The sequence below is a fragment of the Amia ocellicauda genome, chromosome 4 (assembly GCF_036373705.1).
Source record: "Amia ocellicauda isolate fAmiCal2 chromosome 4, fAmiCal2.hap1, whole genome shotgun sequence".
Taxonomy (NCBI): Eukaryota; Metazoa; Chordata; class Actinopteri; order Amiiformes; family Amiidae; genus Amia; species Amia ocellicauda.
In genome coordinates, this window is record NC_089853.1 from 22,845,805 (window position 1) to 22,873,133 (window position 27,329).

The following is a 27,329-nucleotide window of genomic DNA, read 5'->3' on the forward strand; positions in this document are numbered from 1 at the left end:
ATTTTTTAAACCTGTCACGTCAGGTGTTCGAAAAATATGAAACGCTTGCAGGCATCTGGTTGAGTCAGGATCTGCATTGGCATTTTGTCCAATAAGTGTTGGAAACGGACAATTGCAAACATTATTTTCCATATTGTTTTAAGTATTTTATTTATTTTTATTAATTTTTTTCCATTTTCTTTTTGTTGGTTGCAGTGAGTTTGGCACATTGGCTGTGGACCTCCTGGATCAGTCCTTCAAAGAGGACGAAACAATGGCTATGAAGCTGCTCACCTACGAACTCAAGAACTGGAGTAACTCTACGTGCCTTAAGCTGGCAGTCTCCTCCAGGCTGCGTCCCTTCGTGGCTCACACATGCACTCAAATGTTGTTGTCTGATATGTGGATGGGCAGATTGAACATGAGGAAGAATTCCTGGTACAAGGTACTATTGCCTTGGGGTTGGGTTGGCTTTTTTTTTGTGGTCTTGGATTTTTTTTTTTTTTGTTCTTTTTTTTTTGTGTGATCAAGTTGTGATTTTTATCATGTTTCCTTCTTGTTTTTCAGGTCATCTTGAGTATTTTAGTCCCACCAGCCATCCTGATGCTGGAGTACAAGACAAAGGCCGAAATGTCTCATATTCCTCAGTCACAGGACGCTCATCAGATGACCATGGAGGACAGCGAGCACAATTTTCAGAATACGGCAGATGACATTCAAATGGTCAGCTTTGTCTATTTTAGTTTTTTGTAATGCTTTGACTAGATGGACTCGGGCTCCCTTTATGCTCGCTATAAATGAGAAGCTTTGCCATGCTTTTATTTTGGGCTTTCATGAGCAGGATATTCAACCACTGGATGTAGCTCCGGCTGGGTGTGAGGTAGCAGGTGACACAAGATCAGGAGTTTAACAGGAGCCATTCAGGAAGATCAGGTGGAAGATATCCCAGTCTTGCAGTGTGACCACTAACTTTACCTTCCACATACCTGCTTCTAGTTCCTGTACTTCAAATATTGCAAAGCTATTTTTTTATGGAAATGACTAAGCCATTTAAAACATTACTGTTTCTGTATTATTAGCATTCATGGCTGTTTATCTCAGACTGGAAATCAGCTGTGAACTTTCCTCCGAACCGCTTAGGTTTAAATGACAATTGCCAATAGTGAGTAAAACAGCAGCTCCCATTCTAATGTAGGCATGTGTATTAACTGGCATGTGACTTTTTCAGGATGTATTCAAGGAAGTGAGACCCAATGACAATATAGAAGTGAAAAGTGAGAGTGAGGTTCACATCCGACCCAGGAGGCTCCCAATCACCAGGAAATTCTATGCCTTTTACCACGCGCCAATCGTCAAGTTCTGGTTCAATACGGTGTGTAGTTTACAAAAACTCATTACAATGTGATGTGTTATGCTAGGATTGCATTAACAACCTCATCCTGGGATGTGTGGCTAACATGGAAAGTGGAAATGTATTAGATAAACCCCAGGTTGAGTTCATTCATGCTTTTCCAATGGCCAGTATAGCCTGCACTGCTGCAGGCAGTTTTCCAGGTTCCTTGTTCATCCCCACAGTCGTATAATTTGCATATATTGGCAGTGAAAGCATTATCCAGGCAAGGTTAGAGCATGGGAGCACGGGAAGAGCTGATACAATCGAGAAACAGTGAACCAGATAATCATATTGGGCAGAAAAGTGAATTAGGATGCTGATGAATTTCCCTTCAGGCTTTTCTTGAACACCATAGTTGGTCTCCCAGACTGAATGATAATTACTACATAGGATGGATTATTGCTTGTATTTCTGCCACTTACCGTCAAGGTGAGGAAATATTTCTTTATGAAAAAGATCCCCCTTTATCCCAGTGTAAGACTGTTACTGAGGTATAAAAGCTCATTTTCCCACCCTTAATGGGGTCAGAGTTTGGAATCCTTTAAACTGAAATTTGGAAGTCATTCATCACGTTTCTGGATAGTATTTGATAGACAAAGAAGAAATTAATTGAGAAACCACAAGCTAATTCATTGTCTTGGTGCATAATGTTTGTCAAGTATAGAAGAAATTAATGAGATGTATATATGTTTGCTTACTGTCACTGCTGCAGAAATTATGTATAGGTTACAACTTGTTTTTTGACTGTCCAGGGGATTGATCTTTCTAGATGACCTTACATAAGATTTTCAGATGTAATTCAGACATGACCTACACTCACCTAAAGGATTATTAGGAACACCATACTAATACTGTGTTTGACCCCTTTTCGCCTTCAGAACTGCCTTAATTCTACGTGGCATTGATTCAACAAGGTGCTGAAAGCATTCTTTAGAAATGTTGGCCCATATTGATAGGATAGCATCTTGCAGTTGATGGAGATTTGTGGGATGCACATCCAGGGCACGAAGCTCCCATTCCACCACATCCCAAAGATGCTCTATTGGGTTGAGATCTGGTGACTGTGGGAGCCAGTTTAGTACAGTGAACTCATTGTCATGTTCAAGAAACCAATTTGAAATGATTCGACCTTTGTGACATGGTGCATTATCCTGCTGGAAGTAGCCATCAGAGGATGGGTACATGGTGGTCATAAAGGGATGGACATGGTCAGAAACAATGCTCAGGTAGGCCGTGGCATTTAAACGATGCCCAATTGGCACTAAGGGGCCTAAAGTGTGCCAAGAAAACATCCCCCACACCATTACACCACCACCACCAGCCTGCACAGTGGTAACAAGGCATGATGGATCCATGTTCTCATTCTGTTTACGCCAAATTCTGACTCTACCATCTGAATGTCTCAACAGAAATCGAGACTCATCAGACCAGGCAACATTTTTCCAGTCTTCAACTGTCCAATTTTGGTGAGCTTGTGCAAATTGTAGCCTCTTTTTCCTATTTGTAGTGGAGATGAGTGGTACCCGGTGGGGTCTTCTGCTGTTGTAGCCCATCCGCCTCAAGGTTGTACGTGTTGTGGCTTCACAAATGCTTTGCTGCATACCTCGGTTGTAACGAGTGGTTATTTCAGTCAAAGTTGCTCTTCTATCAGCTTGAATCAGTCGGCCCATTCTCCTCTGACCTCTAGCATCAACGAGGCATTTTCGCCCACAGGACTGCCGCATACTGGATGTTTTTCCCTTTTCACACCATTCTTTGTAAACCCTAGAAATGGTTGTGCGTGAAAATCCCAGTAACTGAGCAGATTGTGAATACTCGGACCGGCCCGTCTGGCACCATCAACCATGCCACGCTCAAAATTGCTTAAATCACCTTTCTTTCCCATTCAGACATTCAGTTTGGAGTTCAGGAGATTGTCTTGACCAGGACCACACCCCTAAATGCATTGAAGCAACTGCCATGTGATTGGTTGGTTAGATAATTGCATTAATGAGAAATTGAACAGGTGTTCCTAATAATCCTTTAGGTGAGTGTATATGAACAGAAAAGTGTAAAAAAGCAATGAAGCCTCTCATTATTTTAATGTGTTCCCCTGGCACTTTCATACATTTTCAGTAAGTAATTCTCCCTGTTAATATGTAGGCTTCAGTGCATTGCCGTTTATTGGATTGGATTTATACAGAGCCGTCTTCATGCTTCTCAGAATATGTTATGATAACATTCATGTTATGTGTGCTAGCTGGCATACCTGGGATTTCTGATGCTCTATACGTACGTTGTCCTGGTACGAATGCCCATGAGACCGTCACCACAAGAATGGATTGTCATCTGTTACATTTTTACATCAGCCATTGAGAAGATCCGAGAGGTATTGTGTTTGCTCCCTACTCAAATAATACATTCTGCAGTTCAGTTTATTTGATTGGCTTAAATGTGATGAAAAGTATATTGAATTGCAGTGGTTTTATACACTGTTTATGCTTTTAAACTGTTTTTATGGATTAGAATATTTTAGGCTCAAATGTTAACTTTTGATTAATGCACTAATATAGCCATTTCAATTTTTTTCCAATAGATGTTTATGTCAGAAGCTGGAAAGATAAGTCAGAAGATCAAAGTCTGGTTCAGTGACTATTTTAACGTTTCAGAGGCCCTTGCAATTGCAACCTTCTTTGTTGGATTTGGACTGAGATTTGGAACTGGTGATGTCATAACTGCTGGAAGAATTGTGTATTGCCTTAATATAATATTTTGGTATGTGCAGCTACTAGATATTTTGGCTGTAAATCAACAAGCTGGACCTTATGTGATGATGATTGGGAAGATGGTGAGTCTGATTTACACACTATTGGGGAAAAATGTCAGACTATCAAATTGTAAAATCTATGTAGTATAATAGAGCGGTCTTATTGGTGTAACATGTACATTTCCACACACACACACACATTACCCGGATACTCAAATGTTACATTTAGTATAGATGCTTATTGTATTTTATACTAATTGTATTATTGCACTTTTGTGTTGCTTTCAAATGTCAAAGCCATGGTCAGCTACTGAAATATGGCATGTGACTGGATTTTTTTTTTTGTATGCTCACACCTGAAGTAATTTAGCCCTTGCAAATATTTTTACCACACCCATTATTTCCCTATGCACAGATTGAATGGCCAATTAAACGTATGGAAATGTCATGTTTGTTTTGCTTTGTTTTTAGGTTGCCAACATGTTTTACATTGTGGTGATAATGGCTGTGGTATTGTTGAGTTTTGGGGTTCCCAGGAAAGCGATCCTCTACCCTAATGAGGAGCCATCATGGACGCTAGCGAAAGACGTTGTCTTTCAACCCTACTGGATGATGTATGGTGAAGTGTATGCTTATGAAATTGATGGTAAGTCCTACAAACAACACAGGCTATAAAGTCACATTTGAACTGCAAACCTTAAATATTAGTAATACAGGAAATTTGTCTCGTCCTTTGTTCTGAAGTAATCTCTGTTTTTTGCATGAACATCTGCTTCCAGATATTAGGTATTAGATTTAATTTGATGTTAACCTCCATACCTCCTATAGACCAATACATAGATAATGAAATTGTATGTGTGATCCAGCCCAACCCAATTTAATTTAACAGAAAAGTATTTTTTTTATTTACTTTTTGCTTTGCAAGTGTGAAGGGGATCAGACTTTATGCACATACACTGGATATCTTAAATTGAAAATGTACCTATTACAATTTTAGATATGTTATAAATCTTAATTTTCAATGCTTGTGACAAATGGAAACCAGGTCTATCATAAACACCCAGTCACATTGTTCTGTATACTGTATACTGTTATTGTTTATGCAACTAATACTTCTGTATTTGTTCCCTAGTCTGTGCGAATAATAGTGATACTAATGTGAAAGATCTATGTAATAGTACTGGAGTGTGGCTGACACCTTTCTTACAAGCAGTCTACCTCTTTGTTCAGTATATCCTCATGGTCAATCTTCTCATTGCTTTCTTCAAGTAAGTACATTTTTATACATGTATAATTCTAGAGTAATATTTTCTATATACAGTACCTATAAAAAGTCTACAACCCCTTGAACTTTTTTCACATTTGTTGGGTCAGTGTATCACAGTTTGATGCATTTTCATAATTATTTTTTTTTCCCACTTATCTACACACCACCAAACTCCACACTGTTAATCGTGAAAAATGTTTTATTGTGGGGGAAAAAAGTGTAAATCCCCATTTGTTAATACTTGGTGGAAGCACGTTTGGCATACAGTTGCAAGTCCATTGGGATAGGTCTCGACCAACTTTGGAATCAAAGTGTATAACTCTTATTGGAGCATCTATTAATTCTTTGTTTTGGTGGTAGAAAATGTAGCAGCAATATTTTAGTAAAACTATTATTTTGTTTTCATTTTATAGCAATGTGTATTTGCAAGTCAAGTCCATTTCCAACCTTGTGTGGAAATACCAACGCTACCACTTCATCATGGCCTATCACGAGAAGCCTGTTCTTCCTCCTCCGATGATCTTTTTATCACACCTGGTCTCATTATTCTCGTGCATTTGTAGAAAGAGGAAGAAGGACAGCAGGACATATGGACCAAGTATGTTTTGATGTTGTTTTTTTTAATGTTGGCAAGAAAAACATGTATTTATAGTAGTTGTATGGATTAAAAAAAGGCCTATGTCACTCTTCCTGCAGATGAAATGAGTGAACATTTGTTTAGAAGGTTTTTACTTTTCTCCTTTCAGAACTGTTTCTGACTGAAGATGACCAAAAGAAACTTCATGACTTTGAAGAACAGTGTGTTGAAATGTACTTTCATGACAAAGATGACCAGTTTCACTCTGGAAGTGATGAAAGAATTAGGATAACCTCTGACCGGTATGTTCATGGTTCAGATTGTTGCTTTTTTTTTTTTTTTTTAATTACAAGACTGTCCTCTATTTGTTAATTTATCTGGATTAAATTAATGATTGTATTTACTCAAAAGCTACATGACATTATTTTGAGAAAAATCAGTAGATAAGCAAATTCACTCAATATTATTAATCCTAATTAAAAAAAAAAAAACAATAGTAATAAAACCTTGATCACTTCTACCCAGGGTTGAAAACATGTCCATACAGATAAAGGAAGTCGCCGACAGGGTGAACTTCATAAAACGATCGCTGCATTCCCTGGACTCACAGATCGGCCACCTTCAAGACCTGTCTGCACTCACCGTGGACACTCTGAAAGCTTTCACTGCTCAGAGGGCCTCTGAAGCCAGCAAGGTGCACAACGAGATTACCAGGGAGCTCAGCGTTTCAAAAAACCTTGGACCAAACCTAGTGGACATCAGTTCGCAGAAATCCTCTGCACTTCTGAAGCGCAGCATGGGTGCATACTTTGGCTCATCCTTCCCTCAGGGTGGAGGAAATATTGCAGACTCATTGTTTGGCAGTGGGACTCAGGCTGACCGAGGGCAGGACCTGGTCAGCCGGAGGTACGGCCAGGACCTTACCCCAAGTCCAGAGCGAAAAGCAGCACACATTCCAGAGGCTGGTTCCTCAGGCAGTGCCTTAATCCAAAGTGCCAAATCTCCCCCTGAACTGCGGCTCAGGAGCCCAACTTTGACCGAGAGGCAGCTGTCCCGTCCAGACAACCTGAATCGTGCTGATTCGCCAAACAGTTTACCAAATGTCTCCTCCCCAACAGCAAAGTTTTTTGTTAGCACACCGTCCCAGCCGAGTGGCTATAGCCACCATGAGCCTTCTGTGGATGGGCATCGGGATGCCCTGGCAGAAAGCTCTAGTGTTGAATTTGGGGCGTTCGTTGGTAAGTACGATGACGTGAAGTGTATTTATCCAACTGTGGTCATTGTATCCAACCCTCCCACTGTTGCCAGCTTTGCATGTTCAATATCTATGCCTGCTTGCAATGAGAGAGAGGGCTATGTAAATCTGGCTTTTTGTGATGATGAACTTGGCGTTGAAAGTGGCTGCTATAGGAAAGGCAAAGCTTGCAAATCTGTGTCTGATTGTGTGGACCTGATGCCAGATGACCAGATCCACAGAGATCGCCCTTTGCCAGGGTGCGAGCTGGCACTGGCGGTGCGTTTTGAGGAGAGCCATGGCCCCGAGTGCGCAGAAGCTGCGGAAAACTTCCCACAGCGAGTTCTGGAAAAGCGTAGGCAGTGTGCTAATGCAGAAGGGCCCAAGGGACTGCTGCAAAAGCTGCGGAGCAAAACCAAACTTAGAGGTTTGAGCTCACAAACCAGGGTGTTCAAGCTTGGTGTGTGGTTGCAGGGGACTTCATTCTTTTGGTGGTGTACAAATTGTGGTGTGCAAAACCCAATCTTGTTTGTTTTTCATTTTTCATTTTTCCCTTGCTGCCTGGTGTTCAGTTAGTCCATCGTACAGTCTCATGGTACCATCTTAATGTGGGCTCTGTAATTGATTTATTAATATCTTACCAACACAGAATTGTACAAAATGTTTATAAAGTACATGTGACCATAACTGTTGATTTTTGATGCTGCAGAATCAAAACTAGGAGAAAATTGTTCAAACTGCATAGAATTCAGGGCTGGTTTCATAGACACAGATTAGTACCAATCATGTGCTACCCAATGTTAGTTTAGGTAGGTTAGTCCTAATCATCATATTTTAAACCAGACAATACTTAAGCATTTGTATACAGTGTGACGGAAACTTCCAAGGACCACAGAATAACACTCCTAAACTTGTTAGTACTTCTTTGGCACTATGTATTTTAGCAACAACATGAAGATTGAGTTCATGTTATGTCCTGTCAAAGACTAATTGCAACATGTGCAATAACACTTCCTGTTTACAATGTGACTGATCAATAGGATTCATTTCACTAACATCCATGTTGTGGTTACGAAGGTATGCACTGGCAAAATATTGGGGGTGTTTGTGATCAGTGTAAATTTGATTTTGATTTTGGATGTGTATTGTATTTCTCTTTCAGAATGTAAAGGTGAGGCAATTCCCCTTATTTTATTTGGGGAATATATTATCTGTTGCCTGTTTAACAATGTGTGTTTTATGCCTGTTTTGTTCAGTAACTAATTGGGTATATCAACAAAATGGAAAGATAACCTTAATGAACATTTTTCTACAATGTGTTCTACCTTTTCATCAACCGTAAAAACAGTACTGCATATATATTTATTTTTAAGGACACAAAGATAACCCAGAACTTCAAAAATCAGTTACGAAAGATACAGCTACCAAAGTCAAAGAGACGAGTCCATCCAAACTGAAAGAATTTGTAAGTCTTTTTTTAATATTATTTGATTACTATTATTTTAATACTTAATTTGGTAAAATATCATACCATGTAGGTATATTTTCTCTTTGAAATGGAACAAAAAGTTAAATAGACAAATACGGGTTACTTGACAATTTAATAATGGTTGTGAGGATGGTGTGCATGTGTGTGTGTGCTTTTTTCAGGGCTTTTGTCTGTTTGTATCTTAGGGTCACCCTGAGGGCCATATGAGAACAGTCAATTCATATGCAGGATTTACAGAGTTTGACAGAAATCTCAACTCTCTCTACCCTGAATCAAGTAAGACTGGTTTATTAGCCATCACATGCCAAATAACTTTGTCCTCATATTTTCTCATCACTGCCCAGTACAAAATGTTGCCTTAAAAATATGAGATGCATGTGAGTGCAGTGTGGAAAGGTGCATAAAAAACCTTCAACTGATGGGACAGATTCATACAGATTAGATGTACAGGGGGGTCAGATATCATTAAGCCTGGTCATATTTTGAAGAGATTATCCCTTGTGCAATACCACGACATGGCAGGGAGTAGAAAACTTAAACTCATGGTGGAGAGAGGGGTAAGGGAGTTGGGGAGTGGGTTGGTGGGTATTTTGAAACTGCTTTTGAATAGCACTATCTGCTGAATGAATGCTGCTGCTGTTGTTGTTGTTTAACCTGTTTGCTTTGCTATTGGACCAGCATTAAGCAAGAGCAGCAGAGATCGTAGCAGAGTGTCTGCTGAAGACATTCTCTACCAGGAAGAATCCAAGGTCGTACTGCTATCGGTAGGTTCATCAGACTGCAGCAGTCGCTAATAATCCATCCACACTGGATATATCTATATATCTGTCTGGCAAACAAAAAGCTGTCTGACTGTAACATATATATATTTTTTTTTCCTTCTTTATTTTGTAATGTACAGGATAGGGTACAAGGAAAGTCGGCACAAGCCAGCAGTCTGTAAGTAAAAGCAATATTCTTACTGAAGTCAACAAGCAAAAGTATCTTGGTAGACCAAGTAGTGTGGGGGATATCTGATCAGCTGTGATGTTTGGATAACTGTCATTAAATGTAGACTGCACACTTGCACATGAGCAGGCCGCACAGACTTGAAATCTAGAATATTTCTCAGCACTTCAGTTTTACTTTCCCAAGAATACATCTACATTTCTCCCCTGTATTTTGCATGTTTTTTTTTTTTTTTTTTTTTTTAATTCTGCACCTATGCTGAATTTGTTATATATGAAGTGCATTTTATATATGTATAAATGAACTACCTATACTAGTAAGATCTCAAATCGGAGAGAATATGTAGGAGTTCCACATGTGCTTGTTGTGTCCCATTATTTCATTCTGATAGCGCACAAACCCATCAATTTTCTGCTGCTGTTTCTCTTTATGCAGCTGGCTACACTCGGCTGGCATCAGATCTGAGCTCACCGCTCCACTGTCTGGAGTCTTGGAGCAGAATTTATTCATTTGTTTTAAATGAAAGAATTTACACTAGGTAGTCCTGGCCCATTGCTAATCCAGTATTAGGGTTTCCATGGCAAGAGAACACAAGCAGCCATTCAGCAAACGTTGTGAGGTTATTCTGCACAAAACACTGTGCTGCTTTTGTTGTAGAAGCTGAGTAAATTCCTATTTAAAATTCTTTGTTAGAGTAAAATACTCATCTGGTATCGTCAAACTTCATGTGGTATAAAGTGTGCGTCATCCTTCATTGACAAATTATATGATTTTGAGACATAAGATTTAATTTCTCAGATATTGAAGGACCCTTATTAGATCAATTAGGACTGGCTGAACAGCTATTGGTTGTTATGTAAACTATATTTAATTGCAGTATCTTAGGTCTCTAGAAACGTCACGATGTACAAGCATTGAAAGCGAACATTTGGCACTTACTGAAGTAATTTATCATGTAAATTATGTTTTTGTGGGATCTAACCCATTCTGTCTTGCTGAGTTGTATATGTATTCTCTCTCTCCATTTCTTCTAGAGCCCCTGGAGATGAAGCCTTAAATGGTATGGTTTGCAGCTTCAGAGATTTTCTTAAGAGTTTTTAAGTTCTGACACTCATTCAGAATATTTTTGGGCACTGTTGTGGTACTGTGGTTAACTTAGAAAGCATTAAGCGCACAAATAAGCATATTGGTGTTCAAGGAAGATAGGATAGGATAGGATAGGATGGGATGCCTCTCGCTTTTTGCTGGTGGCCAGTGCAAGTGTGGTGTCTGCTCCACTCGGTTGTCCTTTGAAAGTTTGATTTAATCTTCAGAGGTATAAAAAAAAAAAAAGTACTCCGCTTCTAATTTTAGAAATCCACCAATTAATGAATTAATTGACTAATTGATTATGGAATATTTAACAAGTGTGTGGTTTTCATCTGTTTTTGGCTTTTCATTTGTTTTTCTTTTACCCAACCATGAGCTGGCTTAGTCCAGTCAGTTGAATCTGTCCATAACTCAGTTTATGTAATGAGCTGTGTGCAGGTCTGAAGTTCATGGGAGTTTCCTGTTTAACATCTTAGCATTCTTTAAAAACCACCCAAAGGTTATCAGGAGCTTCTGTTCAAGTTTTGCTAAGGTAACCTGTTCTAAACTAGCCTATGCTGTATCCAGTCCTGGCCTACCCACACCAGGCTTCTCATTGCCTTTGACACAAAGTGCATAAAGGCTTCATTGTTAAATCTTGTAAAATTTAATTTTTTATGATTTTGTGTGTATATGTGTGGCATATTGTTAACATTTAAGGAATATCCAAATATTTGAACATTTGTTTTTCTTATTTCCAGCTGCAGCAAGTCTGTATTCATCTAGACATGCACACCTCGGTGCCAGAAAGGACTGTAAGTGAATTAATGAATGGTCAAAGTTAAGTTCTAGTGTATTGTGGTGGACCATAACACATGATGTTTTTAGCACAGGATTGTTACAAGGTGACTTGTGCCCCCCTGTGGCTGAAAACTGTGTCTGTGATTGTTTTGGTGTTCAGGGCACATATTAATTTTAGTTTTTGTTAAATACTGCAATAGCTAAGCATTTGAGGTCATTTGTACAGGAGAAAGGCTTCCTCTCAAAGAAGCACTGTATTTTGACTTAAAAAATAAATAAAAAGGATTGTTCAGTACAATTTTAAATTGTATTACTTACCGACTCACATTCTTTTAGGTTTTTTATTTTTTTAGCTAAATAGAAAAAGAAGAAAAATATTTTATTTAACTTTCTTTTCAGCCATGGGATCACCCTTCAAACCAACATTGGATATAAGTTATCAGTATTCCGGTAAGGCTGAATAGTTCTAGATTAAACCAAATACACACGTTACAATAGGAATTTGACCGACACTGGGTCTTACAGAAACTCTTTTCTTTCCGTGACAGCTGTTGAGCGCAATAATTTGATGCGGTTGTCCCAGAGCATTCCCTTTACGCCCGTCCCCCCAAGAGGTAAGGCATCGTACGATACTAAAACATGTTTTTCTTCTGGTCTTGATTGCCCGAGTGCCATGGAGTGCCAGTCCTACATGCTTGTACCCCCCCACCTTCTGTGCCCCTACAGGGGAGCCAGTCACTGTGTACCGTCTGGAGGAGAGCTCCCCCAACACCATCAACAACAGCATGTCCTCCTGGGCGCAGCGTGGGCTCTGTGCGAAGATAGAGTTCCTCAGCAAAGAGGAGATGGGAGGGGGGCTGCGCAGAGCCCTCAAGGTTTTGTGCACCTGGTCAGAGTACGACATCCTCAAACCGGGGCACCTCTACATCGTCAAATCCTTCCTGCCCGACGTGGTGAACACCTGGCAGAGCATCTACAAGGAAGACACTGTGCTGCATCTCTGTCTCAGGGTCAGATCCAGTGTGAACTTGTACAATCTTCTCTTTCCTTATTTTCTTTCCCCACCTAAGCTTCTAAGACCATCACTATGAAATGAATATCACTGAGACCCATAAAATCAGCACAGTTCTGCTTGTGCATATTTACTTTCCATAATTGAATCTCCCCCCCCAACATTTGTAGCACGAGATACTTAGTGATAAGATGGTCTTACTGCCCACTGACATCAAAATGTAATGCTAACTTTTAACCCCTGTACTGGTTGAATTTTGTGTTATGTTTTTGTAAATATGTTTGCGTTCTTTACTTGCCATAGTAGCTGTAGCATAACGGATTGGAGAGATTTGTGTTGGAAGTGATCACCATTCTCTTTTTAAACTGGCCAGTGCTGTGACCTTTTGTAAAAGTTAACTTATTGAATGTTTTGCAATGCAGGAAATTCAGCAGCAAAGGGCAGCCCAGAAACTCACCTTTGCTTTTAACCAAATGAGGCCGAAGACCATTCCATATTCTCCCAGGTAAATGTTCTTGCCCATTTTTATTTGTGTAACTCTTAAAATTGTAGATCAGGTGTTTCATTAATTAATAGAAGGATGTTATTAACATACAATTATTAATAAGTATAACCTACTTTTTTTATTTTGACAAGATAACAATGGGAATGGATACTAGTTACCACTGTAAAATTACAAGCTTCTACATTAGTAGTGGTTGCTCTTGTTTTAATTGTTGTTTTCTTGCTATAAGCACAATGTAAGTTGATTATCAAATGTAAAATGTATTTTGTTTAATCTTTTTGTTTTTCAGTTAAGTGGCAGGAGTGAATAAAAGTAATGCCTCATTACCATATCATTTGAATATTCTAGTTCTTTGTCTTTGGGACGTTTTCAAGAGATGGACAAGAACTCATCCAGCATGTGTGTTTATTTTGTTAAAGGTTCCTAGAAGTCTTCCTATTGTACTGCCACTCTGCTGGCCAGTGGTTCGCTATTGAGGAGTGCATTACTGGAGAATTCAGGAAATTCAACAACAACAATGGAGATGAGATCATTCCAACGAACCTGTTGGAAGAAACCATGCTCGCCTTCAGCCATTGGTCCTATGAGTATACTAGAGGAGAGCTTCTGGTACTGGATTTGCAAGGTATGTTGTTGCTATACTGTGCTTCTTTACATATCTACAAACATGGATACCATGAGAATCGCTGCATTGTTTATTCCTTTATTAGAAAATAAAGCACAGAGACCATCTGAAAAAAATTAAAAACCTTAACTGAACATCAATGAAGAAAACCTATTGTAACACATAATTCAGATGTATTTATTCTCTCTCTAGGGAATTATGATCTAATTTCCTGTTTGAAAATGTGTATGAAAATAGTTTTTGCTTAAAGCTTCAAAAACTTTTATTGTTCTCTTTAGGTGTTGGAGAAATTTTAACTGACCCATCAGTGATAAAAAGTGGTGAAAAGGGGTAGGCATTTTATTCTTTGTTTTATTGCTATGATTGTAGTTGTTGTAGTATTTCCATAGATTGGGAAAGGCTGCACTAGAAATGATACCTAATAAAGAGCTCCACAATCTGTGATTTTTATTGTACTTTTCAGCAGACATTGGTTACTGTACAGAAGACAGACTCATTTTAATGATCCCTATCCTTGTTTTATTTTATTTTTTTGGTCTTTACTAGAGACTTAAAATACTTCTGTACCAAATATTGTTTCTCCAGATCTTATGACATGATATTTGGTCCAGCAAATCTGGGAGATGATGCAATAAGAAACTTCCGTACTAAACATCACTGTAATTCCTGCTGCAGAAAACTCAAACTTCCAGGTATGAGAGTTTTAGATGTCTGTATCCACCCCTGCATTTGACCTGATTAGCCAGATATGGCTGATCCTAGGTTTTAATAGATGTTAAGTAATTATATATTGTCTGTTTATTTTATTGGAATTAGATCTAAAGAGGAACGATTATACTCCTGACAAAGTTACTTTACCCCAAGATGACACACCTGACGCTTCGAGTCCCTTGAGAGGTACCAAAGAACAAAAGCACTCTATTAGTCTGATGCTATGAAAGCAATGGCCAGTTCAAGAAAGAAGGGGGAGAAAATACATTTATACTTTTGTGTTAATAAGCAGTGCATATCAATGCATAGGGTGGAAAGTGCATGTGGGCAGTATGTTTTTTGTTTTTGTTTTTTTCATGCACTGCATGATTTAATCTAAAAGTAGAACTTTTAAGCTCGATCTTTAGAGCTGCACAGTAGACGAGAGAAAGTATGTGTAACAAAATATGGCATTTTTAGTCAAATTGCTGGCTACACAGAAGTAGTAAGCAAGTGCAATTATGAAGAACCATAATGATTTTAATTGTGTAAATGGGATTTTTTTTTTTTTTTTTTTTTTTTTTTTTTTTAAATACGTTTATATGTTAAATAGTGCATAAAGTGGCTATCAACTGGTACAATCTCATTGTATAGAGGGGTATAATATTTATTATGAATTATGAGAAGTTGCCTTGTATAAAAGAAAAAGCTATTTTAAGTGCATTGTTTTTGTTTTTGTGTTTGTTTTTTTTTGGTTATAGCAGGTTTGTAAGGGAAAACCTGTTCAGTTTCAATCTCTGCAAGAATTTTATCTAATGCAGAACGTAATCCATTTTTTTATTGTAAAATCATGTAGAAATTTATGTATTATGGTATTTGTGGTACATACATTATAAATACATATGGATTGAAAATCTTGTATAATATGGGCAGATTGCAATGCAACCTTTTCAGTACGGTGTATGTAATTTAATAGTCCTAAAATCTGTGGAACTCTCAATAAGGAACTCTGTCCACCAAAAATTGTTTAAAGGTGAGAGTTTTTTTTATGTTACAAAGGTACTATTGTCATTTTTAAATGTATTACAAGAGCATATTTTAATCTAGTGTATCTTATAGATAGTTATCTGGCACGAACTAAATAGATGATACAACTGTAGATTATTTTATGAAGGGGAATTGTGAAACATTATGGGTATATTACTGTATACATTTTGTATATCATTTAATCTAATAAAATTAAAAATGTTGAAGTACCTCTGTTTTGTAGAGTGTTCTTATTCAAAGTTCAGTTTGCACACAGTGTTTCCCTCCACCTGTCTATATGTAAAGATTATCTTGATGAAAAACTGTAGGACCGTTGGATAACCACACTGAAATGACATGCCTGGGAGACATTTAGTATGCTTCCTTTTAAATAAATACAAATATATTTATAATGTGAAGGACAGGTCTTCAGCTTAAAAAGTTTGGTAAAAGCATAAAATAATCAGGCGAAGACTAATTATTATGAAGCACATGTATGATTGCTTCGGTAAATAAAATAAAACTAATTAGTAATGATACAATTAAGCATTTCCCAGCCTGCATTTAATTGTAAATTGGAATCTTGACACGCAGAATGTGGTCAGGCCAGACATTTAGAAAGCGTCTTCCTGTTGGACTGAACCTTTTGAGAGGAAGCCATCCCCACCAAGCCAGAGCACTGCTGCCAAAACACAAAACATTATTTTTCTTCCACAGATTCACTACCACTCTCTGATTAAAACTTATTTTTGTAGTGTTTTGTGCCATTTTTCTTGACTTCACATTCTCCTTTAAATAGTGCTTACCATGGTTCTGACTTGTTAGCCTCCCTTCACTTAACATGTATTGTTCGGTTATGCTTTTAATTCTTTTATCACATTAAGCAGAAATGCTACTTCAAAACATTCCCTAACATAATTTTAGAGACTAAAATGGAAAATAGATAAAAAATAAAGCACATAACCTGTATATGTCATAGCTAATTTCACATGCAACTGTTCTGACAAACTGAGTTTGTCAGAATGAGACGCCTAGCGGAAGTACGCGTGCGCAGTGAACACGCCCAGAAATGTGTTGGTAATAATTATGAACATTTAAAATGATTTTGACCGTGTTATTTCATAGTGACCAATTTGCTATTTAAGCATAGATGACAGGATGAGCTACATAGGGTTTGAAAGCTTCTAATACAGTAATAGTGTTGAAAAACAGAGGGAAGCCCATTCAGACAGGTCCTTTATGTCTGACAGGATGAGCTGCTTCATATTTTCATTCGGGGCAGCTCATTTCAACCGGTAGCCCATTGGTTTCAGACACCGGGCAGCTCATCCTGATGGGAAGCGCAGTTTGTCAGAACACCGGCTTTCATGAAATCGATGTGTAGCAAATTGTATTAAAAGTGGTTTTAATTAATTAATTTAAGTAACTTCTAGCCAGTCATGTTGTTGCTATGTTTCAGTCAGCGCCCACGCAGTCTAATTGCATTTAAAAATGCCCGAGTCATCGTGATACCGACGGAAAGCCGACGGACCGGTTCCACCGCCCTGTGCGGAGAGCGGAGCGTCACAGGGAGGGGCGTCCGCGCAGATTGTGCTGTAGCGCTTCAAACCAAGTCCTCCCAGTTGTGATCGCACGACTACTGAGAAACGAGAAGAGCAGCCATGTCGGTAAAAGTATACATAGAATACTGGTAAGTTTTTACAATTTAATGTTAACGCTAACTGTTTATTAGTGTCTTATGTTATTAAAAACATTGCTCTTAAAATGTTTGCGTCTACTACAGAAGTTTCTTATTTACTCTTAATGAAGAGGGAACGGTGACCATTTTTTTTTTAATCAAGCATAGTTTTATAAACACCTAAACTGTAAAAGTATTACTTTGGTAATTTATGCGTCACAAAAAATGAACATTAACGTCAACTAGGCTACACGGGAGATTTCTAATGACGTCACTGATCATATGGGGATTGAGTGACGCTTGACAGTAGCGGTTACTACTTAGTGTTTAGAAAGTGTCCGTAGCAGATAAACACCAAGCTACTATACCATCCTTCAGACTAGGAATGAGTTGACAATGAAAAGATTAGATTTAGGACAGTTTTCCGTGATAAAAAAAAATGTAAAATGAAAATGTATTAGGTTAGGTATTCCTAACTATAATGTTAACCAACACTACTTTGAACTAAATAGAAAGTTAAGAAAAAGTAAATGTCTGTGTGTTGACAGTGGGGGATGAGGGTACGATTCCCGCTACCAGGACCTTGTGGTTCACATCAAGAAGCAGCTTCCTGATGCAGAGGTCTCTGGAGGTGTAGGGCGGAGGGGTAAGCATGCACCTTCTACATTCCCAAATAAGGAATTATTATGATGTTAACAATAATTGAAACCATTCATCTTTAAATGAATACCTCTTAGGTTTACAGTGACCTGTATATAACTGTACTGAAGATGTTTTTTTTTATATTGTTTCTTTCATGCAGGGAGTTTTGAGATTACCATCAATGATCTGCTGGTTTTCTCCAAGCTGGAATGTAAAGGCTTCCCAGTAACTGAAGAAGTAAGTTTGCTCAATGGCTGTATTGTGAAAACTAGGCAGATACTCTGATTCCCTTGATGCGCAGGATTGAATTTAACAATGACAAAATAGCAAGTCATCATAGTTGGCACTTATGGGTTTTGCACTGTTAACAAATTTAATTAAATCCTGAGATGAACGTGTGTGAAAGGATACTTAGAATTACCCAGTTCATCTGTGATTAAACATTTATTATACTATATATATTTCGGGCTGCATGGGTTTTCTTATGATGGTGCTGAGCTTAGTGTGTGGCTCCTGTTTTTCAGGTGATCGAAGCTGCGAAGCAGGCCAGCCGTGGAGAGAAGATGCAGAAGGTGACAAAGAAGGAAGGCTGTGTGGTCATGTAGAGCCAAGGGTTTAAAAGGCAGAAATAACTCTAAAAATGTAAACGGGAGAGCTGGTTCTTTTAATGATTGTCTTCACTGAAACAAGAGGTGGACACATGATAAAACAAGAACGTGCTCTACAGATTTATATCTTAAGACTTATTTCTCTGTGTTTCCAGAGATTATATACATATTTATATATACATCATGTCACTGATAATAATCTCAATAAAGCTACTGGACAGAGATGAAAGGCACTTGCAGTACTACTGTGTATAGTACTGCATAGGGAAGAGTGGAGGTATTGTTTTGTCATTGACGGCAGCAGGGTGACACCAACATGTAGTACTAGTGTTACGTTTCCACAGCCACATTTGCACAAAGCTGTAGTTTCACACCTGCCCAGTGTAGCAACAAAGTGGACACTGAGAACTGAGTCCACAGCCCTGTAGTGCCCTTCGGGTAATGTAGCTGCCCTGGCTGTCTTGAGATGGGGAGGGGGGCAGAAAGAATTAAGAAAAATAAAAGGCTTGTTGAAATGTGACTGTGGAATTGCAACCTTAGCTTTTTTCACCCTGTGATTTCAGGAGCTTATATTACCACAAAGTAAATTACTTGGCAGATTACAATATTTCAGATGAAAACAGACTGAAATAATGTAATCTGCACAGTCACTTACTTAGTGGTATAAAAGTTAGATTTTGTTTAAAGCATATATATGTATATGTATGTATAACACATGCTTTTTTGTTTTTATTACAATAAGGGAATATTTTTGTATTGCTTAATTAGAATCAAAATAATACTCTGTAGACCTAATGTGTAAAGTAACAATAATATAAAAATGTCATGTGACTGCTTGTCTTGTTTTTGTCATTGGATCTGCCCCATGGCAGTTGTTTCATGTACAATAGGCAGATCAGGAGTAATGCTGTTGCATACTATTTGTGTAATCTTATAATATTTTGAATATGTATTAACATTTTGAATAGTATACATATATATTATTTACATATACTTATGTGTATTTATATCTGCATTAAACAAATCTGTCTGTTAATGCTTTCTTGTAATGTTGAATTTAATTACTGAAAAAAACTGCTGAAATAACTGGTAAAATCAAAATGAACGTTTTTATTGTTGCATCTTTTGAATTTCAAATTAATCTAATTTTCAGGTGGAGTAAATTGCACTAAATTTAAAAGCATTGAAAATGGAATGAATGGTCTTTACCTCGGCTTACCCGAAATCGGTAATTTTAAAGAAGAATGAAAATGAAAGCTGATGCATCGATAATTATGCTTTGAAATCGAACCATTTTAATTTCCCTTCACAGCCACTCACCACCTTTCCAATTACCCAGATTCCATCTTTATATTTTTATTAAGATGTAAAATCCTGGAACAGTGCTTACCTCCCTCTCCTTCTGGAGATTTTTTCAATCTAAATTATAGTAATGGTCTTGGGTGGTGAAAAGTAGACTGCAGACAAATATTTGTTTTGTGAGGTTTACGTGTGGGAGATTTGAAGGTATTTGAAGACGTCTGAATGGGAGGTTTTGTTTTTTCCAACATCGTGTGGGTGCTCTGTGGCCAGCAGATCAGTCCGTGTGATGTGGGGTATGGCTCTTTGCCATTTGCCTTTTCAGTAAAACACAGCGAGTTCTGTAGCGTGTAGTCAGTGCTGTACTGTGAACAACAGAGCTCTCAACAATGGTTTGCAAGCAGTCTGTGATTATAGAAAGGACCGAGCTTGAACTGCTGGGAGGATATAAATGAGAATTGTTAGTGAAATGTGTTTCAACAAATATTCAGTGTGTTGCATTTACAAGGAGGGTTCCAGGTAAGGTGCATAGCATGATATGGCATTTTACTAATGAGAACAATTGTTTTCCTATTTGTAAAGTTCTTATTACAATTGACACTATCTGAATATAATAGTGACCTGAATACATCTATAACACATTTTTTCACCCTACTTTTCTACCTAAAGCAGCTGGATTCTGTGGGCACATCTAACTTTTTGGGAGTTTGGCTTTTGTACAGGTCAAAGGAATGTGTTTATTATTTATTCTCTTTTGTTTGCATTAGTACAGTGACTTCCAGGCCTTGTTGAAGTAAAGTCTTTCGATTGGTAAATGAGCAGGGCTGTCATTTGGGAAATGTGTTCAGTATTGAACCCATGTCACTGATGCAACTGGGACTTTAGGTCATGTGATCCATCTTCCTATGGCATGTTGATCTGTATGTTTACTCTATTGGATCTTTGAAGAATGTCTTGAGGTGTGTATATATATATATATATATATATATATTTCCCACCCTTTGCCATCATTACAGTCACAGGCAATAAATAAGTACACAATTTTACACATCTGCTCACAGATTAGGGCTGAAGTTACCCATTTTGCTTTGTGTGCACTGAAAGCCACAGAAATAGTTGATCCCCTTACCTTGAGAACAGTTATTTAATGTTTTGTTTTGTGCAGAATTATCTTTTAAATCCGTGGCACAAGTTGTATAATACAACAGAGAAAACCGGTCTGACAGTATTGACAGATAATTTTTCAGTTCCAGGATTAACAGGGCCTATGTTGCCAGGACACAGTAGTCAAGGTGCTCTCATTCACAAACAGGCCTGCCCTGGCAGCTGCAGTGCGTGGGGACTGCGAGATAATTGGATGTTAAGCACCCGCACCTCTCACAAATCTCTCACTGAGACACACAATACACAATAAACAAGAGTAGGGAGACCACATTGTGAACTCTTCTTTATGTTCAACATGCAGAGTTTTCTTATCATTATCACATTACCACAGTGTCTGCTATATAGGTGCTATTTTTTTGTTCAAGACCATTTGGTTTGCATTCCCTACAGTGTGTGTGTTCTGGGAGACACCTGCAGTTCAGTGACACCTCTGTGCTCAGATCCTACATTTAGACTCCTTTCATTCTGCTGCTGTAGGGCTGCAGTTGCAGTGAAAGAGCAGGTTACTTTCCCATAGTGACACTTGTGTTATGTTTGGTGTTCCTACAGGGGTTTGCTGGAGGTTGCCATTACTGGGTTGTCTTTATTTTCAAATAGGCTACCTGCCTAGTGTGCAGAAGGACATTAAGCTAGGTTAATAACCCCACCTTCCACAGGATTGGAGAGGGCTATAGACATGTCTAAACAGGCCTGTCTGAAGTGATAAAATACCTGCTGTTTACAAAGTCAAAGGTTACTGATTGTGGTGGCTACACTTTTCTGAAGTGCCAGGATGCTTAGGCACGGCTTCACTTCGTTTTCTGCCCATGCCATGTGAGGGTATTATATTCAACACGGGCCAGACTAAAGCAGTCATCAGGGAACCAATATGTCATGGCTATGGATACCAGTTTTGCTACTATCAAAGAGGTTCAGTGGCTGCCAGAGGAATGTCCACTCGTTGAAGCGGTGAGTGTGGCCTCTGAGCAGGACAGCCTGTGCAGTCAAATCCTGTTCCGGTCCAGGAGGGTGAAACCATTTCCAGAGGGATTCAAGATTAAAGCCGGTCCAACAAAAGCATCTCGCGGTCAATCCGGGAAGGATGTGTTCTTACAACTGCTGGACAGGAATGTGATCCAGGTGCTGTGCAAAAGTGTCAACACTCAGGCTGCAGAGGTGGGTCCTGAGATCAGCGAGGGGAAGAACAAGAGGAGAGCTGTGCAGCATGCAGAGTTTTTGGCGTTTGTGGCCGTCCCCCTGCGAGGGGGCGTTTTCACAGGCATCCGGGACAACCGAGTTCATGACGCCATTGCTTTCGTGGAAATATGGCTAGACCGTTTCCCAAGGAGTCGCTTCCAGGATATTCTGCAGCATCTAAGCGGAAAACAGGAAAATGAGGAGGAACAGTGGAAAACCTTTTACAGCCTGCAAGGGAAAATCTCTAGGAATTTTCAGGTGTCATATCTCCCTGGACAGAAACTTTGCGTAAAAAAGTATACTCTGTCCCATGGAGGCCAGCCAGCAAGGCCTGACCTGAGAATAGCTCTGCTGTGTGATGTGCAGAGTGGATATGTGTGTAACTTCTGCCTGTATTCACCGGCAAGGCTTCTCCAAAACCCAAAGTGTCCCACTGTGGTGCAGGTGCTGCACCAGCTCCTGAAGCCGTACTATAACAAGGGCTATCAAGTGCAGCTGGACAGCTCAGCCTGCATGGAGGGGAGGCTGAGTAAGCGATTCTCCGACCATGGTATACAGCTTAATTTCACGTGTTTCTGGGCTGGAGAGGAAACGCCAGTGAGAACCTTCTCTCTCTCTGGTTCGCAACAACAGAGAGCCTGTGACACCCCAGAGGATGCGCCCACACAGCTGAACTCCCATCTGGGAGGCTGGATGGGGCCTGTTGTCTTCCCACTCTCCACAAGGACTCTGCAGTCTCCATCCGCAGTAGTGCTCGCCGGATTCTGGCTCACAGTGCATCTCAGCTGTATCAATGCTTTTGTACTCAGTGTACTGCAGCTACAGGAATCTAACAGCAAAACCTGCTTGCATGAATTTACTACATCTCTGGCGACTATGCTGGCTATTGAACACTTTATGTCTAGTCCACTGTTACCAGTATCACTTTCCAGTTCACCCATAGAGCCACATAACAAACAGTCAACTGCCATAAGGTTTGTTTTTAAGTGTTATTTTATTGTTTGTTAAAGAGCAGAGCAAATTAACATTCAGTGGAGCCATGTGCACCTGTATTGGAATGCTGAATGTCTGAAACATTTTCTCATAATTAAAACTTTGCTGCCAGAAATCGGACTACATTTGTAACTTACAGCAAAATAGCAAAAATGTCATGAAGCCTGGTTTTATATATTTGCAAAAGACGATGCAGTATAACTTAAATGCCAGAACATATTGTAAAATTAACTTCATTGGTCTACCTTTAACTAAACAAAAACAATCATGCATATATATATATATATATATATATATACACATGTGTGTGTATGTTTTCCCAATATTATTCCTCCATGCGTTCATGTTCTTACACAGTGATGAAGGTCAATCTTGGAACAACAGAAGCTCTCCTGAGAAGGGACCAGAGGAGGCAGGGTGCAACGGGGGTACAGGCATGGGGCCAGGCCCAGGGCTCAGCGGCCTCCTCAACTCTGGGAACTCCTGCTACCTGAGTGCAGTTCTGCACTGCCTCTCCAACACCACCCCCCTGCTCGAGTACTTCCTGGATGAAAGAAACCGCAGCGCCATTTGCAAGTAAGCCTGACAGGTGTTCAGCTGTTTATGTCGCGCTATCTGCTTCTTTTGGTCTCTGGAATTCAAGGTGCTCCTGAAAATTGAGCGATAATGTCAGGTTTCGTGTAGTCTTCAAACAGGCTCTGGCTCTATGTCAATTTCACTACAAAACCCTGCAGCTGCATGCCCAGTCCTCACGTGGATGAGCAGAATAGGAATTCCACCGACCTGTGCTGTTGTTCTGGGTGATGATATACCTCTGTAAACATGTTTTTACTCAGCTGGTCTGGATTCTATTTTCTTTGTAAAGCAGCCCTTTATTTCATAATCTATCCATCCATCCATCCAATATCAATAACTGCTTCATCCAATACAGGGTCAATCAAAATGGTTTAAATAGTAAATCAAAATGTTCTAAACACTGAAAGAAGGGTGGGCTTAGAAACTCGTCCCCATAAATACCCTGGACAGTGACCCAGAGATTCATGATAACCACCAGGACAGGAACTGTTGAAATCTTTACTGAGACACACAGTAAACACAGTAAAAACTTCAAAAGAAATCTCCTACAGGTCAGTAGATCTCATACGGGAAAATATATATTATTTGTTAGAAATGTGGGATCCTTACATCTTTCTGTAATCTATATATTTATTTTATATGTTGAAAATAAATTGTAGACATTAATCTCACCATATATTTTATAAAACAAATATAAAAAGGAGGGAAAATATGAAAAATATATTGATCTCACATTTCTACCACATATTAAAATACACAGACATTCCACCGGCTTACTTAGAGTTTCCCTTCCACAACTCTCTACGTATGTCAGTTTTTGCATAAGTCGTAAACCCATTACTTGCACTGCTTGTTCTTTACGTATTTAACAAAAACATTTTGGAACTCTGCAATTTTCTTAATGGGGGCCTATCAGAGCATTTTATGTTTGGTTGAATTTACATGTCAGGTGTTATGTAACCCAGGGAAGTGTCTTATATTTATTTGCTTCGTATGGAATCCATGTTACTTGACTCTTCTCCTGGAGACAGCACAGCTACCATATCCATCAAGCGGATTCATTTTCACAAAAAACAACTAAACAAACAAACAAACACTGACCGTTGTACAAGACATTTTGGTCATGCATGTAAGGTCAGTGCATGTATTTTGTAATAATATATGCACCCCCAACCCACTCACCACCTCTCCCACTCCAGGCAGAAGAGGACCTTGGCCAGTGCTCTGGTGAGATTCCTGTCAGAGATGTGGTTTGGGGGCCAGGAGACGCTGGCCCCTACGGAGATGAGGTCTGTGATCAGTGATCTCCACCCGCAGTTTGACAGCAGATCTCAGCAGGATGCACAGGAGCTGCTTCTCTACCTCCTCAATGGACTGCACGAGGACCTCAAAAACGTAAGTATGCAGTATGTGCTTCACTTGGCAAGAAGACATTGCGCTTATTCACTGGACCAGCTCCACTCCTTGATTCAGTATAGTAAGCTATCAAATTCCCCTCAGAGCGGAACGTGCTCTGTTACGAGAGCTTGCTCAATCTGACAACCACTCTGAAAACACTCCCGGCTATGTTACATTCTTCGCCTTTGATCTAGGCCTTTGCACGTTCCTCTACGTTCTATTGAACAGTGTGGCCTGCGTTTTCTCAGACTGTGTGTGTCATTCCTGTCCTGGGTGTAGAAAGCAGAGAGGAGATCGCTGAGCAGTTTCTTGTTGAAGAGGGAGAACGGAGGGGCATCTGCCACCCCCGAGTCCTCCATCATCACCCTGCTGTTCGAGGGCCAGCTACGCTACGTCACACAGGGCCTGCACTGTGACCACCAGACCCAGAGCAGCCAGGTGTTCACCATGCTGTCCCTGCCCATCCCCAATGGATCAAAGAAGTGCTCCCTGCAGGTGACAGACTGTGTGCTCCGGGATCCATAAGGTGGCGAGTGAGAGGCAGTCGCTTATGCATACATATACTGTATTGAGGATACATGATATCCGCTACTGAACTACTATTAAGTTATTATATAATTTTTAATTTCAGTCTTTGCCTTCATACTTCAAGGTTACTTCAGTGGCTGAAGTGGACCTCAGTCAGTTATTCACTCAAAGTCAAGGTCTAAAAATGGTTCCTTTCTTTGTAATGCAGGACTGCTTGGCGCTCTTCTTCCAACAAAACACCTTGACCAGCAGCAATCAGATTCTGTGCTCGCAGTGTGGGATAAAACAGGACACGGCCATCCTCACCACCCTGGACAGCCCCCCCACAATCCTTATCCTGCACCTCAAACGGTGGGTGACCCGTTCCCTGCCTCTCTAGCTCTGTCCCTACAGCTGTGTCTCTTGCTGACCCTGCCTCTACACCCTGCCCCTTACCCAACCACAAGCTTCCAGTCTAGGTTCGTTTTCTGGAAACTGCTCAGGACCTTTCTCGTTTCTCCTACAGGCAAATCACACAATTGGTTAAGTGCTAAACCAGTAATTATGTTTTCCATCTCCTGCGGTCTTCTAATTTGGTCTCTTGCAACTGCATTTCTACACAATGGCATACACTGTTTGGCAAATACTGGAACACAACACTGGGAAAATATGCATTCAATTTTACAATCTTGCTTAGAAATAAAAATCACCTTCATGTCTCTCCCTGGATTCAGTCTGCTAACGTTTCCAAGAGTAAAACACATTGATCCGACAACTTCCTGAAACATTTCTGCCTCACAATACAGCATCAGATCCAACATCTATTTCCTTCTACTGTCTGTCACATTCTCCTCGAACTCTCCACGATCAGCCACACTCATTCTACCACATCCATCTCACATGGTCAAATCCCTCTCCCTTGGTTGTAATCATTCTTGTGGTCATAGAAGTAAAATATATATATATATATATATATAAATAACAACAACAATGTATTTATTCATTTTCAGAATGTATGCCTATATGGCATAGAATCCTGCTCACCTGCAGAACGTCTCCCAAATCTGGAATATTCAAATTTCTGCAAGAAGGAATTAGACTAGTAAATATGCTGTGATGAGAAATCTATTTGAGTGCAGGTTTCTATCTCAGTATATGTAATGGATTTGATGTCCTTTTCCTTCCTGTATGCCTCCTGCATATAAAACAAAAACTCTTGATGGCTTGTTTATTGCAGTTTTGAATGTCAAGGAAAGAAGAAAAAGAAACTGAAGACCAACGTGTCTTTCTCCATGGAAAACCTGGACCTTTCCCCTTATGTGTCCCCCTCCTCTTCGAAGCACAAAACATACTGGCTGTATGCTGTAATAGTAAGTGAATTAGATTGTCCTACAATGGCCGCTTGTAAATCTCCATCATTTCAAACCTCTAAATACCACTGGAGAGCTTCACCAGTCACTGCCACAGAATAATCATTTGTACAGTCCTATCTAAAAACTTGATTTAGTATTATTGGTAGGTAACAAATGGGTCAAAACAAAACAGGAGTACTGAAAGGAATATTTATATTTTATAATACCAGCATCTATCCCGCAAAGCAGTTAGAATATATTGCTTGTTATACATCTCTGGCTCTGACAAGGTTGTAATTATGGTATTTGTGTGTGTATGTAGAACCACAGCGGGGATCTGAATGCCGGGCACTACACTGCCTGCTGCCGAAACCCGCTCACTCAGAGGTGGCACAACTATGATGATGCGACGGTCTCTGAAATCCCAGACTACCTCATCCAGTCGTCCAGTGCCTACATCCTCCTGTACAGCTGCCAAGAGATCCGGAAGCCCTGCGTTCCAGGCCTGTGACTGCAAATTCCACAGCACCCAAGAAATACACTGACTCCCCGCCAGAAGAAAATAAAAGGACTCAG

The 27,329-nt window shown here is 39.5% G+C and overlaps 1 protein-coding gene, 1 long non-coding RNA gene and 1 pseudogene across 3 annotated transcripts in view; all 3 read left to right on the forward strand.

Moving 5' to 3' along the window:
• trpm7 (transient receptor potential cation channel, subfamily M, member 7) overlaps nt 1–15,590 on the forward strand; it is a 43,137-nt gene extending 27,547 nt beyond the window's left edge. Inside the window, exons 17-40 of one of the 2 annotated variants that reach the window (XM_066701437.1) lie at nt 196–424; nt 547–702; nt 1,208–1,351; nt 3,612–3,740; nt 3,948–4,199; nt 4,590–4,764; nt 5,251–5,386; nt 5,799–5,983; nt 6,132–6,264; nt 6,488–7,623; nt 8,570–8,661; nt 8,871–8,961; nt 9,364–9,449; nt 9,587–9,624; nt 10,668–10,693; nt 11,463–11,516; nt 11,902–11,952; nt 12,051–12,116; nt 12,229–12,512; nt 12,937–13,019; nt 13,439–13,644; nt 13,923–13,974; nt 14,230–14,336; nt 14,461–15,590. In XM_066701437.1, coding sequence (XP_066557534.1) covers nt 196–424; nt 547–702; nt 1,208–1,351; nt 3,612–3,740; nt 3,948–4,199; nt 4,590–4,764; nt 5,251–5,386; nt 5,799–5,983; nt 6,132–6,264; nt 6,488–7,623; nt 8,570–8,661; nt 8,871–8,961; nt 9,364–9,449; nt 9,587–9,624; nt 10,668–10,693; nt 11,463–11,516; nt 11,902–11,952; nt 12,051–12,116; nt 12,229–12,512; nt 12,937–13,019; nt 13,439–13,644; nt 13,923–13,974; nt 14,230–14,336; nt 14,461–14,582 — 4,033 coding nt within the window. In that variant the 3' untranslated portion in view covers nt 14,583–15,590. The remainder of the gene's footprint in view (nt 1–195; nt 425–546; nt 703–1,207; nt 1,352–3,611; nt 3,741–3,947; nt 4,200–4,589; nt 4,765–5,250; nt 5,387–5,798; nt 5,984–6,131; nt 6,265–6,487; nt 7,624–8,569; nt 8,662–8,870; nt 8,962–9,363; nt 9,450–9,586; nt 9,625–10,667; nt 10,694–11,462; nt 11,517–11,901; nt 11,953–12,050; nt 12,117–12,228; nt 12,513–12,936; nt 13,020–13,438; nt 13,645–13,922; nt 13,975–14,229; nt 14,337–14,460) is intronic. The other variant, XM_066701438.1, reaches the window with a different exon arrangement.
• A 1,307-nt stretch (nt 15,591–16,897) lies between these two features.
• Nucleotides 16,898–19,324, forward strand: LOC136748025 (uncharacterized). The gene is made up of 4 exons (XR_010816558.1): nt 16,898–17,050; nt 17,587–17,684; nt 17,841–17,917; nt 18,205–19,324. It is a non-coding gene; the product is annotated as an uncharacterized LOC136748025 (long non-coding RNA).
• A 2,090-nt stretch (nt 19,325–21,414) lies between these two features.
• Nucleotides 21,415–27,329, forward strand: LOC136748792 (uncharacterized; annotated as a pseudogene).